Source organism: Schistocerca americana, chromosome 9, assembly GCF_021461395.2.
Source record: "Schistocerca americana isolate TAMUIC-IGC-003095 chromosome 9, iqSchAmer2.1, whole genome shotgun sequence".
In the NCBI taxonomy this organism is placed as follows: domain Eukaryota; kingdom Metazoa; phylum Arthropoda; class Insecta; order Orthoptera; family Acrididae; genus Schistocerca; species Schistocerca americana.
In genome coordinates, this window is record NC_060127.1 from 24697431 (window position 1) to 24713824 (window position 16394).

The window sequence follows — 16394 nt, forward strand, 5'->3', positions numbered from 1 at the left end:
TGTTACAGCTTTTCATTAGCATACTGTGATACCATTTCATCTGTGTTTAACCAAATGTTACAATTTTAATCAATTCTTAACATGTTAAATTGCCTTGAGGTTGTGCAAAACATATCAAACAGTTCTAAATTCAACATAGTTCTTAATGCATTTTCATCTATTTTTGAAAATACTTTTCCTAAAAAGATAATTAAATATAATAGCGGCAAGTTACTAATGAAAATGTGGACTAATTCAGGTATTGATCTATGTTTAAAATGGAACAGGACTTATATAAAATAGCCAGAACAAGAAATAATCCACAAATACTTTTTTCATACTCTAAACAGTACTGCAACATATTAATAAAATTTGTAAAAATATCCAGCAGAATGCACATCTTCTCTGAAACTGACAGAACAGACAATAAAATAAGATAAATATTGAATATTTTTAATAGAATGAGAGAGAGAAAGAAGGCATAGATGATGGTATTATTTTTTATAAAGACAATGGGACCATTGTCAAAAAGCAGTTCGTATTTAGCAGATATATTTAATAGCTACTTAAAAAAAAAGTGAATAAACTGTTGCAAATAGTTCAGAACAGAAAGCAAAACAATACACCAAAGAAGCTATACAGATGACATTTAATGAAGTAAAAGTTAATCTCACATCTCTGTCTGAAATAAGAACAGACATCAAAGGCTCAAAAAATTGAAGGTTTATATAGGATGGATAATATCTCTGAAAGACACAAAAAAGCTTTGGTGCTGTAATACTGGTATGTAATGTTTTTAGTCACTTATATAATACATCATTAACTCAGGGTGTTTCCACAGGCATACTGAAATATATCAATCTTAGTTCTCTCTACAATAAAGGTGACTCCACAGATGTCCATAACTACTAATCAGTGTCACTCCTTACTGAATTTTCTAAGCCTTTTAAGAAAGTAATGTGTTCCAGGGCTGTCACCCATCTGTGTAGTAATGGAATACTTTACTAAGCAATAACAGTCTGTGTTTTAAAAGGACCGCTCCACTGAGACAGCTATTTATACATTTACTGAGCACATAACAAACTCTTTAAATGATCAAGATTACCAGTTGGGATCTTCTGTGAGTTATCAAAGACATTTGATTGTCAGTTATAGTACTCTACTAGAGAAGCTCAGATTTTATAGAATACATAGTTCAGTAAATGCCTGGCCTATTTAAGAAACGGAATGTAGGAAGTTACCCTAGGCTGTTCAAGTAGTATAACGAAGGACATCAGATCATCTAAAATGGGAGAAATTACAATGGGAGACGCACAGATTTTCATCATTGGCTCAATATTGTTCTTGCTTTATGTTAATGATGTGCCATTTTATTTGAACCAGGAAATAGAATTAGTTCTGTTTGCAGATGATACTAGCACTGTTGTGAAGCATAGCAGAGAAACATCAACAGGGAAAATAGTCAATGATGTTTTGTAGATGTTACTTACAGATAGAAATGGGCTACTTTTAAACTTCAAAAAACACAACTCACCCAGTTTTGCACTGTCAAAACGATTATACCTCCTACTAATGCAGTATAGCAACAACAAATAATAAACAGAGTAAAAGGTTCTGAGTTCTTAGGTATGAAAACTTAAAGTGGAAAAAAAGTATAGTAGACATGCTAAAACATTTAGGTTTGGCTACTTTTCCCATAAAAATAATTGCCAACTTTAGGGATATAAAATTCAGTAGTTAACATATTTTATGTATCAAACAATGGAAAATGCAGGATGGAAATGTAACAATATTGTGAAAAGGAAAGTTGCCACTCACCATATAGCGGAGATGCTGAGTTGCAGATCCAATGTTCAAAAATGTGCACTGAGCAGTACCCTCTGAAACACTTGTACCTGCACTGGTATTGTATTCTGTCATCAAATCTGCTACCGAGTGCTGCCTATCCTGCTTTAAGCAAGCCTCCGACACCCAACATTTTGTCACCTACTCTTGGTTTCATCATCCTACAACCACTTTCCATAGACGCTCACAACAGCACCTTGCAAACAGTTTCACCATTTCTGAAATGCTCATTTTCAGGTGCTTGGCTAACTATCTGCCCTTTGTCAAAGTCACTTATGTCAGTAGATTTTCCAAAATATAGGACAATGATTGATAACATTTTTATACACAGTGTTCAGGCTGAAACAATTAATGTGTACCGAGTTCTGATCATGAATCATGATTAATGGAAATAAACTGTATGGATGTTACTACACTGAGGCAGGCTCATACAAAGCAGTGAGGCTTATTAATGGAAACAGGATACACTGTTTTAATAGTAAGCTAAAAGAGGTGGTATGGGATGAGGTGTATGTAGAAAGAGATGCTAAGGTGAAATTCAATTTATTCCACAGTAAATTTGTGTCAGTATTTGAAAGTAACCATCCTAAAAAGTTAACCAGAAGAACCACTTATGAAAAGAGCTAAGAATAACAACGGGAATTAAAATCTCATGCAAGAAGAAGAGGAAAATAAGGAAAATATTCAATATACAAGATACTATAACAATTAAACTAAATGATAATGTGACTGATAGTTCATAAGTTGTGAATACTTTTAACAATCACTTTCTAAATGTAGCAGAAAAATAGGATGAAACAGTTCAATTCAAGAAGCCATAGAATATATTAAGGCATAGAAACAATTTATTTAACATACTACATTTTGGATTACAGAGGGGTTGCATAACAGAGAATGCTATTTATACGTTCACTCATCAAGCAGTACAAGCCTTAAATAATAAAATATTGGCAACTGATATCTTCTGTGATCTTTCCAAAGCATTCAATTGGACACATCATGTTACTATCTTTTTTTTAAAAAAACCTCAAGTTTTATGGACCTGATGGGTTTACACACAGCTGGTTTGAATTATACTTAACAAACAGGACACAAAAAGTTGTGCCAAAGAATTCAAAGTATGTTGGAAAGAAAGAAAATTTCAGTGACTTGGGACCAATATCAAAGGGAGTCACACTGGGTTCAATTTTGGGCCCACTGCTATATATGCGAATGACCTTCCATTTCCACATTCAACATGCAGAATTGGTGATGATACTAGTTATAATACACTTCACAATAAAACAAGCAACAGAAGAGATTGTAAATGATATTTCCCAAAGAATTATTAAGTAGTTCTCAAAAATGGAGTCTCCCTAAATTTTGAAAAAACACACTATATTCAGTTCTGGACAAAAAATAAAGTCATACCAACAACTGATGTAGTACATGAGCAGGAGTCAGGTAGAATACTCCCAATTTTTGGATTTACATATAAACGAAAACCTGAACTGGAAGAAGCATATTACTATGCTTCCCAAACAATTAAGTTCAGCTGTTTTCGCTCTTCATATAATTGCTAATCTTGGTAACAAACGAATTAGCCTCTTGACGTGTTCTGCATATTTCCACTAGATAGTGTCTTACGAAATAATTTTCTGGGATAACTCACCACTTAGCCAGAAAGTATTGATTGCACAAAAAGCAAGCAGTAAGAATTATATGTGGCATTCACCCACAGATGTCACATATACATTTTAACTGCACCATCACAGTACATATATTCACTAACAAAATTCACCATAAATAATCTATCAAATTTTGAGAAGAACAGTGATGTTACCTATTACTGAAGCTGTCAGTGGCTCAGAAGGGAGCTCTAAATGCACGTTAACAGTAAAAATGTATACATATTCTGTAAGCTGACTCATTCCGAATTGTTTCAATACAAGACTCATTCAAATGACCTTGGAACATGTAACTAACTAACTGACTGACTAAAAATGGAATCAATTGCTGGTCGGCTGACCTGCTTAATGTTAACAGAACTATGACAAATGTCTGTTGGACGATTAATCTTCACAAACAAACAGTCTGAATCGAAAGTGAGTGCCACCCTTTTCCTGAACATACTGTGAACTATAACAGCATTTACGCAGACACATGCTGCATTATACAGCAACTCATTTTTGAGATGGGACCTGCTTTTTTGGCCAATAGCAATTCTTCCGTAGGTTCACAACAGTTAACAGCCATCTCCCTTCTCTTTGCTCTCCTCAGCTAAGCTTCACCTCTAATTGAACTAATAAACACCTCCCACATACTGCATTCTCTCTTCCTTCAGGTTCGTCTTTTGTTGTGTAACAACATACCTGACAGTTTGTGTCAATCCCTGTCATATATTTTTATGTCTGTTTCACTGGTGTATGACCTTTAAATCTTCCCTTCCCTCTCAAATGGAATTACAGTTAATAAGTACACTGTATTTGCCAGATCTGTGTGCTGCAGTTTTTTTTCTGGTTGTTTCGAAAAGTTATGTTGGTGATGAAAGGAGACCACAATGACAAAATCCAGAACATCTAGATTTATGAGCATTACAATTTTAAATGTGACTTCACATATCAAATACAACTAATGATTTTTTTAAATCAATTACAGCAATATGTACTTGTTCAGAGGGAAACTATTCTGAATAAAAAAAATTGTAAGAGTGTGGATGTAATTCAAGCGCCACATTTTTAAGGGGTTATCCTAAAAGAAACTGAGGAAGTTTTGTAAGCATGAAGTGTCACAGAGGAAAACGTAAGCTTAGCACTGTTTTTAAAAAAAATTACCCTATTGTTTACTTTACAATCCAGTACAATGAAGCATAGTGTAAGAATAGCCACATGGCTTTTTGTAGTGAAACAAATCACTATAAACAGATATAAGTTGTGAATAGAAGTATGAATTTTCATAGGTTCTGCAAAGATTGTATGCTCCCAGAAGAATCCATAGTACTACACCTTGCATTTGTAAGCCACATTACTTATCTGAATTTTAAGAGTCTTCCTCACCTTGAGGTTTCAACTAGCTGTTGTCTTGCAGATTCATTGTCATCAACTAGACCTCGGTCCCACAGTCTCTGACGCTCAAGCTCCAAACGGACTTTGAGCTCTTCCAAACGTTCTGCGTGTTCTTGTCGCACAGCTTCCTCCTGTAGAACAGCATGAGTGTACACCAAATTCTTTTTATGAAGGTGCCAATAGTGATTCCCTCCTTAGAATGAGGTATCCATAATTTTCAGTCACTCACTAAAACAAAATATCTCCTAGTTTCAAAGATATCAACTCAGCAAGGCAGTTCCTTAACATTTCATATGTCAAATATTAAATGATATACATTTTGTTGAACTGCCAAATACACAACATATAGTTATGCTGATATCAAGATATCCTAAAGAATATTAAGCAGTAATTTTCAATATTTTATTATATAGTGTATAGTTTATGAGCTGCTGACAACAGAAGTGTAAATAGTGCATGCAAAAACATTTTATTTAAAGAAATATCAAAAATTTAGAGCCAATGTCATCATATTGTAGCTCTGATTTCTCTGTTTCCAAAAATTTATACTTTTAAAAGAATAGCTTGTTAATTAATAGAAATTTCATTTACAAAAAGTTTAGTTGCCAGAATCTGCTTTGTGGGCTTTGCTAAATCCTGGGGATAAACATCCACATGCACAATTCTGCTACATAAAACAAAACCTATTATTTATCCAATTTGAAGAATATCTATCTCATTGTGAAACAAAATAAGTTATTTTTCTGATTCATGTACATATTAACTGTCAATCCCTTCTTTTACATTTATATTGAAAGTGTAATAATTTTATACTTTAACATTTTGTGATAACTGTCCTATGTGGGTCTTTCAGTGGGTACTGTGTACAATGCCAAAGGCACCCCTTGTCTAGCCTTCATCATGTAAAGTTCCTTGATAGTCATCACTATGTAGTCAGTTGTTTATAGTTAGATCTTATTCAGCATTCAAAGAGTACATTTCTAATGTTAGTCTGCAATGAGTTACAGTGGATGTAGACAAATGTATGTAATCAAACATTAGCACTGCCAGTAATGAACAGTCATTTGTGTAGAGTTTTCGTTTGACATTTATTGAGTGTGGATGACATATTTCTGTAATTTAGACTACTGTAGTCTTGGCGAGTTTACTGATATGTATTATTAGAAGTATGATGTTAATGGTATAAAATCTAATTTTTTTTTGGCAGAACATCCACAACTGTTATACAGTTGATTATTGACTGAAGTCTTTACACTACCGTGTTTCTGGGAATCAGCCCCATCTTCAGGTATATCTGTCAGTTAAAACAAAAAAGCTATCTCTAAACAGCAAAAACCAAAAAACCTAACAGTAATAGAGAATATAGATCATTGGGCACCCATAAATCCCCTCCACTGAGCATACCTATAAGTAGTAGATCAAAGTGTCCACATCAAAGTTATCTTGCAAGGCAACACATTTGCTGTACGCGGCGTCCACATCAAAGCTATCTTGCAAGGCAACACATTTGCAGTACACGGCTCATCAGGCTGAATACCCAAATGTACCCGCACAACAAGCACCTTTCAACTGTAACTGACATCTGTCAACCTTATCCTCAAAGTGCCAGTGAGAGGGCAGGGAGTCTAAATAAACCAAATAAAGCTAGATTAGACACTATGTGGGAGGCAGAAATCTGAAAACATCACGCTAAAAACTATGTAACATACAGCTGCACTTATGAAAGGACTACTGATTAAATGTTTATGTAGCACTATCACTTGAAGGCAGCATTTGGATAACAAGTAACTGGAACAACAAAACCATGGGACAACAAAACTATTAACCAAATATGATTAACTGAGAAACTGAAACCTGAAACATGACACTACTACACTGCAGCTACAGGGTGTATAAGCAGACAAGGAAAAAAAATTTCCGGTTAAAAATAGTTTTTCCTGGGTGAAAATACACTTCTTCCATGTTAAGTGACAGTATTTGTTGTGACAGTGCCACGACATTTGACAGTGCCGCCACGACAGTACGCGCAAACGGTGATAGAGCCGCTCCGCAACTCGGCTGAGCGCGGGAGCGCCACCTAGCTACGAACGGCGCCGGCCGCATGTCACGGCACGGCAGTCGAATAAGAGATACTGAGTTGTTATCATGTAACCACCTATTGTTTCTACGTGAGTGTGTTTGAATATCCACGTAATTATTGGTGATTAAAGGTTATAACACTTTTTGGCGACGAGGTCCGAGATTTTCACTGCGTTGTGGATTTGTGTGTTCGTGACGGGGCAGACATGGAACAGCTTATGCAAGCGCTCATTGAACAACAAACACAGCTGACGGCTGCTATTCAGGCGTTGTCGACATCGCTTACTCATCGTCTGTCTTCCTCTTCTCCACCTCCATTCCCTCCTTACGATGAGGCCGCTGAAGACTGGGAGGATTATGAGAAACGTTTGCGGCAACACTTCTTGGCTTTCGGCGTTGTTGACGCTCCTATGTGTAAGTCGTTATTTCTATCTTGGATTTCCCCACGGATCTATCAGCTGCTATCTCAGTTAGCCCCTCTGTGGGAACCTGCCTCTCTGTCCTTCCAAGAAATGTGTGACTTATTGTCTAACTATTACCGGAAAAACACCCACGTCGTCGCCGCCCGCGTGGCGTTCTACCGGTGTCGTAAACAGCCCCATCAATCTTACCGGGCTTGGGCGGCGGAACTACACGGTCTGAGTAGGAAATGTCAGTTTGTCACGGACACTCATCATGAGTCTTATCCTGATTCAATGGTTAGGGATGCTATTCTACAGCTTGCTCCTGATAAAGAAGTTCGGCAACATGCCCTACAACTGCCAAACCCGTCGTTGTCGGAAGTTCTAAGCATCGCTCAATCCTTTCAAGTGTCTCACGCTGCTGGCGCACAAATAGACGCGTGGTGTGATGTAGGCGCTGTACAGTCAACTTTCGACACGGACAATTTGCCTGTTTCACAGGAGAACGAAGATGTGGCGGCAGTTCACTCGCGTAAACAACGTCGCGTTGGGCCACCACGCTCGCAGCGAAAACAGCAACCACAGAAGCAGGTTCGTTCTGAACTTCCTTCATGTCCACGTTGTTTCATACAGCATGACAGGGCCGCGTGTCCAAAACGTTGGGCCACGTGTAATTCACGTAGGAAAAAAGGCCACATTGCTTCTGTGTGTCAGTCCCCTAAAGTTCCTGTCAACGAGGACGAGGCATCGGACATGGATGTTAACTGTGTGCTTTCTCAACCAAATAAGTTGTTTGTTACTGTTCGTGTTCTGGATAAAGACATTCGCATGCAAGTGGACACTGGCTCTGCAGTAACTCTCATTAATTGTCGCACGTATTTGGAGTTGGGCTCCCCTCCCTTGTCTCCAGTTACGCGAAATCTGAGAACTTATAATAAACAGAAAATTCCTATCATTGGCCAGTTTGATGCTTCCACTGCCTACAAGTCTGTTGTTAGGCCCCTCACGTTTTATGTGGTGGATCATGCGGGCACTGAAAACCTGTTCGGTTATGATGCTTTCCAGTTGTTCGGGTTCTCCATTGATGATGATGTGCACCTCATATCTGAGGATATTCCTCATCAACAGCTGGATGGATTGTGTTCTGAATTTTTGTCCGTGTTCTATGCTGGTCTGGGTCGTGCCAAGGATTTTGAAGCCCACATTACTCATAAACCTACAGCTCGCCCTACGTTTTTCCGGGCACGCCCTATTCCGGTGGCATTGCATGCACCTGTCAAGGCTGAGATAGACAGGTTAACAGCTGCAGGGATTCTCCTTCCTGTTACCTCCAGCGAATGGGCATCGCCAATCGTGGTGGTTTCTAAACCAAACGGGAGTCTGCGATTGTGTGGTGATTTTAAAGCCACTGTCAACGCTCAGAGCCTCATTGACACTTACCCTCTTCCCCGTCCTGAGGAGTTATTTACCAAGCTCGCTGGGGGGCCAGTTCTTTTCCAAACTTGACTTATCAGAGGCGTACCATCAGTTGCCGTTGGATGCTTCTTCCAAGGAATTTCTCGCCATCAACACTCCTTGTGGGTTGTATCAGTACCAGTGGTTACCATTTGGCGTCGCTAGCGCGCCGGCCATTTTTCAGCGGTTTTTGGAACAGCTCACAGCTTCCGTTCCCGGCTGCATAAACTATCTGGATGACATTGTTGTCACGGGAGCCTCCACTGAGGAGCACCTTCGCAATTTGCGTTCACTGTTTCGGGTTTTGCATTCGGCTGGGTTGAGGTGCAATCTGCACAAGTCACAGTTCTTCCAACCCTCCATAGTGTATCTTGGTTTCCACTTGCCCCGTGAGGGTATACGTCCTCTACGTCAGCACATTGCGGCCATTAACGCTCTACCCCGGCCGTCTACGGTCAAAGAACTTCAGGCGTTTCTAGGCAAGATTGCTTATTATCACAAATTCATTCCATCCACGGCAGCGGTAGCTCACCCTCTGCATCAGCTGTTATGCAAAAACGTCCCTTTCTGTTGGTCCGACGAGTGTGAGCAGGCTTTTGTCCGCCTGAAGGCTCATTTGCAGTCGGCGCCTTGTCTTGCCACATTCCGTCCGGATCAGCACTTGGTTCTGGTGACTGACGCGTCACAGTATGGCTTAGGGGCTGTTCTCACCCATCGGTATGAGGATGGGTCGGAACGACCCATCGCCTATGCTTCCAAGACCCTCAACGATGCGCAATGGCGTTACTCTCAAATCGAAAAGGAGGCGCTCGCTATCATTTATGCTCTAAAAAAGTTCAGCGTTTTTTTGTATGATTCTAAGTTTCACCTCATCACCGACCACAAGCCACTGGTCTCTCTGTTCAGCCCATCGGCGTCGATTCCGGATAAGGCAGCTCACCGCCTGCAACGTTGGGCCTTATACTTGCCTTGTTTTGACTATGAGATTCACTATCGCGCCACGGCCCAGCACGCCAATGCTGACGCATTGTCGCGATTGCCGATGGGCCCCGACCCGGTTTTCGATCGTGATGAACTACTCTGTTTCCACATTGATGAGGAAGAACGTCGTGTGGTTGAGGGTTTTCCTCTTACAGTTTCGCAGGTCACGTCGGCTACTGTGCGGGATCCGGTCCTGCGTCAGGTGATCGGTTTTGTTCAACGGGGTTGGCCGGACAGGACGAAGGGCCTGGCATCGAATCCCCTTCGCAACTACCATGCCTTGTGACTTCGTCTGTCTGTTCGTGATGGTGTTGTTCTTCTGGCCACGGATGGCGCATCTCCACGGGTCATGGTGCCAGCCTCTCTTCGCAAAGATGTTCTCAAACTGTTACATGAAGGCCATTGGGGTATTTCTCGGACTAAGTCCCTGGCCCGCAGGCACGTTTATTGGCCCGGTATTGATTCGGACATCGCCCACATGGCTGCTGCGTGTGGTCAGTGTGCTCAACAACTGGCTGCACCTCGTGGCCTGATCCGGCGCAGCCATGGGAACGGGTGCTTGCTGACTTTGCTGGCCCCTTCCTCGGTACTTATTGGCTACTGTTGATTGACACCTTCTCGAAGTTTCCATTTGTTGTTCGATGTCTGTCGCCCACCACTGTGGCGACGACGCTGGCTTTGTTCAAAATCTTTGCGCTAGAAGGTCTTCCATCCACGAGCGTCACGGACAATGGCCCTCAGTTCTTTTCACAGGCCTTCCGTGATTTTTGTACTGGACAAGGGATTCATCATGTTACAGCACTGCCCTTCCATCCGCAATCGAATGGGGAGGTCGAGTGCCTTGTCTGCACTTTCAAAAGCCAGATGAAAAAATTCCTTGGTGATTTTTCCATAGATGACACTCTGCTGCAATTTCTGAGTTCTTATCGCTTCACGCCTCTGGGTGATCGCAGTCCTGCCGAACTCTTGCATGGCCGCCAACCGCTACTGCACCTGCTTCACTCTGTCAGGCCTTGTGCTGTGTCCCCTAGTGCGGGAAAATACTCGGTGGGTGCCGACGTGTGGGCACGAGGGTATGGATCTCGCCCTAAATGGATTCCAGGGGTGGTCAAGGCTCTTTGCGGCCGCCGGCTTTGTGAAATACGTACGGACGACGGCACGGTTGTTCGCCATTACGACCAGATGCGCCCACGAGTGGTGGCCACGCCGGTGCCACCGTCCCTTCCTTCGCCTCCACCAGCCCGAGAAGCCAGTCCTGTCGCTGCTGCCGATCTACCGTACGTGTTGATGCAGCCGACGTCGCTACCGCTTCCGAGTATGCCGGAACCGGCCACAGTCGTGACGCTGCCTTCTCCGGGACCCATCTCGCTGGAGCACACCCCCAGGTCCACGACACCTATGGATGCTGCCCTGGAGTTTTCACCCATCATCTCGTCCAGGAGGCACGTTCCACGCACGAGCTTCCGTCCTGGACATTTTCGACCATACTCTCATGTCTCTCCGTGGGATCTTCTCGGGGCCTCACAAGAGGCCATGGATGTCTCTGCACTGTCCATGTCTCCAAGGAAGTGAGTGTTTTTTTTTTCAAGGGGGGAAAAGTGTTGTGACAGTGCCACGACATTTAACAGTGCCGCCACGACAGTACGCGCAAACAGCGATAGAGGCGCTCCGCAACTCGGCTGAGCGCGGGAGCGCCACCTAGCTATGAACGGCGCCAGCTGCATGCCACGGCATGGGAGTCGAATAAGAGATACTGAGTTGTTATCATGTAGCCAGCTATTGTTTCTAAGTGAGTTTGTTTGAATATCCACGCAATTATTGGTGATTAAAGGTTATAACAGTATTCTTTCCCTCAGAACTGCAAAACTTATCAACCCTTTGAATGGTAAAAGTTTTATACACCAACATAGAACTTTCCGGCACTTTATAGAAAAACACATTTTTGAAAGATCTTTGATGTGCAACATGTACACTGAATATTTTCATATTACGAAAGTATAAATTCAAGTTCCACCAAAAGCAGCATGTTGATTTCTGAAGCACTGATATCGAGACTGCGATGCCCTCTTGTAAGCCAATCATAGCTCATGTCACATGATCTCACCAGCCGATGACAGCACATACTCAGGGCATAGCGCACGTGACAGCCAGCCAATAGCAGCATCACTGTTACGTAGTGTGAAGACACAAATAGGAAAAGTTAATGGTTTAAATTAATATACATGGTATAGCGACAAGAAAAGCTGGGCTTCTTCATATAATATTGGTCTTTAAGATTAATAAGAGAAGCTACAAGAAGAGCTAAGCCTTCACTTATAATATTGGTCTTTTTCTGTGTGTGTTATTCTCGCAGATATATCACACAAATCCCCGGTAAAACTTTAATAATGACATACATGTCTGGTTTTATGGGCTCGAAATTCTTCTAAGTGGCCGGTCCTCAAAATGTTAAGTTTTAAATGAGACTCAAACGCTCTGTAATTAAAGAAATTCATTGCACATTCTCACATGAAACAAAATCCATCTTGCATAAAAGGAAACTTATTTTGAAATTAACACTTTTCAAATTACCATTCACAATTTTTCCTGCTACTTGTTAGAAATAGGTTCATTCAGCAGTTGCCAGAGAGCGCCAGAAAACAGGCGTTACTGCGTATGTGCAGCTACGATGATGTAGGAAGCCCATATGTTTGTATGTATAAAGCATTAAGAGATCTTACATGATGTCATAAAAGAAACAGGACATCAGAGAATACTCCAAGAGCATTGGAATTTTGTAAACCATACTAAAGTGCATAATTCGGCTTAAAGTGCACATTTGTATGTCCATATTCCCGCTGAAGTAGGCTCCAATCTGATATTAAGCTTTTCATTGTGGTTTTTGGGATGCAAATTTTCTTGGAATACCCCTACTGTATTATCTCATGATAGTTTCTTTACTGTGGCTTGTATGTGCCAGGAAATGAACATGTAAACCTGAAATTCAGCAAGCAGTTGAAACCAGCCAATAGTGTGGAATGAAACACTTCATTTCAAATAAACTGAATGCCTCAGTGGAAAAGATAAATAAAAGCCAACATTCTTTATTAAACCGACAAAAATAACTTCATTGTTCTGCAAAGCGAGTAATACTTGACTGCCAAAAACGTGGAAATCGGAAAACTCTAACTAATAATGTATGAAGCTGGTCCTTTTGTAATCGCAGATACACAGTATATAGTTTTTAGCCAGCTGTTTTAACCTTTCTGCCTCCCACATAATGTTTAATCTAGCTTTATTTGGTTTATTTAGACTCTGTGCCCTCTTGCTGGCATTTTCATGGTAAGGATGACCGACATCAGTTAGAGCTGAAAAGTGCTTGCTGTACAGGCACATTCAGGTATTCAACCTGATTAGCCACATATGGCAGATATGTCACTTTGCAAGTTAGCTTCAACATGGACACTTCGACCTAATATTTGAGGTACGCTCAATGGATTTATGTGACCCTAATTATCTTCTTTTCTAATACTGTTAGTTTGTTTATGGCTTTGTAGTTTAGAGGTATTATTTTATTTTAAGTTACATGTACGACTGAAGATGTGGCTGAGTCCCTGACACCTGGTAGTGCAAGGACTTCAGTCAATACTTAACTGTACAACTCTGGAGGATTTTTAAACATGAACATTACATGAAAATTCTGATAATCAACAAGAGGCAGTGGTAATAAATATTCATAAACTTGAAAAATCTGCTTCCCTAATAACACTAAGCAGCCATTAACCAGATGTGGAGTCAAGATGATGAGGCAGGTCAGTAAACTTTCAACATTTCAGACTTTGCATTCTAAAAAGCACAGGAGTTTGAAAGCTTAGAAAACAGCCACTCCACATCTTATGGGCCTTTTTACTGCTCACCTGTGGTGATCTGTTCTATCACTCAGTCATTCTTTTTTTGTTTTTTTGTTTTTTAATTCGTAGCTTTACTTCATAGATATATTTTCCTCACATTTCTACATTATTTTAGACTCAGGAAAGCAATTCAAGCCTTTAAAATGAATTATTGTTAACAGTGCATCTTAATTCCGAATTCCAAACTTGGGCAGATGACAGCCAAGAAGACAAATGATGATGATTAATTTAGTAGCACCTTAATCAAATTTTTTAACTCAGTGTCTTTCACACTCTGAGTAAAGGCCAGCGAGGAAAACAGCAGGTGCACCTCGGCCACCTCCCTAGCAATCAGTCCCCGATGAAAGAGTGTCACCTTTGAGTGTTGTGCAGGGCCACAGTGACCCCAGAAGGCAGGCTTACCTAAGTGCTCGTGTACAATAGCCTACAGAACCCCAGACACAACAAAATATATAGCCATTTATGATAATATCTGCTGTGAGGCCAATGTGATATTTGGAGTAGGTATGGAATTGTAATGGCTCCAGGAACTCTGAGGCTTTTTGTAAACATCAGACAGGTTAGGGTTCCTACCGGCAAAGTGTTGTTTTTCTTTTGTAAGACAATATTTGTGGATGACAGCTATAACGAAATTCACATGGTAGGACCTAACGTGACAGTGTAGTAGATGTGAGGCCAATGTGATATTTGGAGTAGGTATGGAATTGTAATGGCTCCAGGAACTCTGAGGCTTTTTGTAAACATCAGACAGGTTAGGGTTCCTACCGGCAAAGTGTTGTTTTTCTTTTGTAAGATAATATTTGTGGATGACAGCTATAACGAAATTCACATGGTAGGACCTAACGTGACAGTGTAGTAGATGAGAGCTGAGTGATCTAGGGAACACAGTTTTAAGGATTTTGGTGAGACAACCAGGCAAAACAGTAAAAAGACAAAAAGTGATCAGGATATGGGAACAATGAAGAACTGCAGTCTGTCGGTGTAAATCTCGCATGGTTGGAAAACTGCACTGAGAGAATATGGAGAGTAAGTGGGTAATCAGCACACAGGAATAGGTTGGGAGTTCTGCCTGCAGTGGTGCAAAGCAGAGAAATGCAGTCCTGAAAGTGAAAGGTAAGGTATCAAAGGGAAATAACTTTCTTTTGCTGCAACTAGCTTCCAGGAGGGAAGTGTGATACTCATAAATTGTATTTTAAATGCAATGGATAACTGCTGAAACATTTCAGAGATTTTCCTAGATTTAACCAAATCCTTTGGTCTAACAGATCTTGCAATTCTTCTAAGGAAGTTAGAGTGCTACAGTATAAGACACTGCCAAGGGAGTGGCTGAAATCCTCCTTACAAAATCACTCTCAGATAACAGAGATTAAACATATGGGAAAAAAATGAACTCTATATTTATCACTCAAAATCTTCCACAGTAACCCATGGCATACCACAAGGCTCAATTTTAGTTCCCTTTCTCTTCTTAGTTTTCATAACTGACTTCCCTCTACACGTTTAACGCTCTGAACCTGTCCTACCTACAGAGAACACCAGTGTATTGATTGAAGGTGAAAATGAAAAGGCTCTTAGTCTGTATAAGCTACTGATAAACCCTCAAAAAACAGTTGTCATACACTTCCACACACAGCAACGTAAAAATCCATTAAAAGCAAAATGTCCATGGAAAACCAAAAAATGCACAGCTTGAATTCCAAACTACCCAAAATTACCTATCATATGAAACTAAACAAGTGCTGAAACAGTTAGAGTGGTGTATTATGCTCACATGCTTTCCCTTTTGAGATACAGCACAATATCCTGGGTAACTACCCTTTGCAGCATATCATTTTTTTGGAAATAAAAAAAGATTATGAGGATAATGAAAATGCAGACAGCCGAAAATCATGTAAACTATTCTTTGAGAGAACTTAGGATCCTACATCTACAAGGTACCTATACACTTGAGGCTGTCATGTATGTCAGAAGGAGCATGCTAAAAAGGAAAATGTATTTATTTAAAACAAAACTGTACATGAATGCCTTACAAAGTCAAATAGTGACATACACAGAAATCATTGTTATACCACCCTGTGCAAGAAAGGTGTATATCACTCAGGATCACAACTGTTTACTAGGTTGCCAAGTCAGTTAAGGCCATTAATAAAATCTCTAACTTTACATCTTCTGGAAAATAGTTTTTACCCAGTATCAAAGTATCTTGCTGAATTTGTAAATATAAGCACATCTGATCCCAAGAAGCTCTCTCCTGGAGAATATGTACATACAAGCATTGAAAAATGAGAGTGCAAAAGCGCCAAATTGCATTAAATGTATTGTATTGCACTGTGTTATATGTTAAACATAGCCCAAATAAAAACAGAAAATTGTGTAAAATGCCCATGTAAAGAATTTTCTCTGTTGTAAAACATGCTTATACAAACATCATAAAGATGCCTGTTGAATAATATTCAATGTAACAATGTTTAAATTAGTGAAATTTTGTCCATCGTCTAGAGTACAGTATACATGCCTCAAAGATTTCAAGACTGAAATAACATGAAATAAAATAAAATAGGCCAAGCTGTGCATTATGCATCAATGTGTGTGAAGGTATGGAGACAGGAATTATTTGAGATAAACAATGGAAATTCACTTTTAATTTATATTGGCATGGCATTCTTAATAGTTAGGCTTTTCTTCTTTAAATGTTTCACGTAAAAATCATAGTCACTGTA

The 16394-nt window shown here is 40.2% G+C and overlaps 1 protein-coding gene across 1 annotated transcript in view; it reads right to left on the minus strand.

Annotated features, from left to right (window-relative positions):
- The window catches only part of LOC124550937 (centrosomal protein of 164 kDa), a 635732-nt gene that overhangs the window by 86091 nt on the left and 533247 nt on the right, over positions 1-16394 (minus strand). The window contains exon 16 of the mRNA XM_047125745.1: positions 4860-4999. Coding sequence (XP_046981701.1) covers positions 4860-4999 — 140 coding nt within the window. The remainder of the gene's footprint in view (positions 1-4859; positions 5000-16394) is intronic.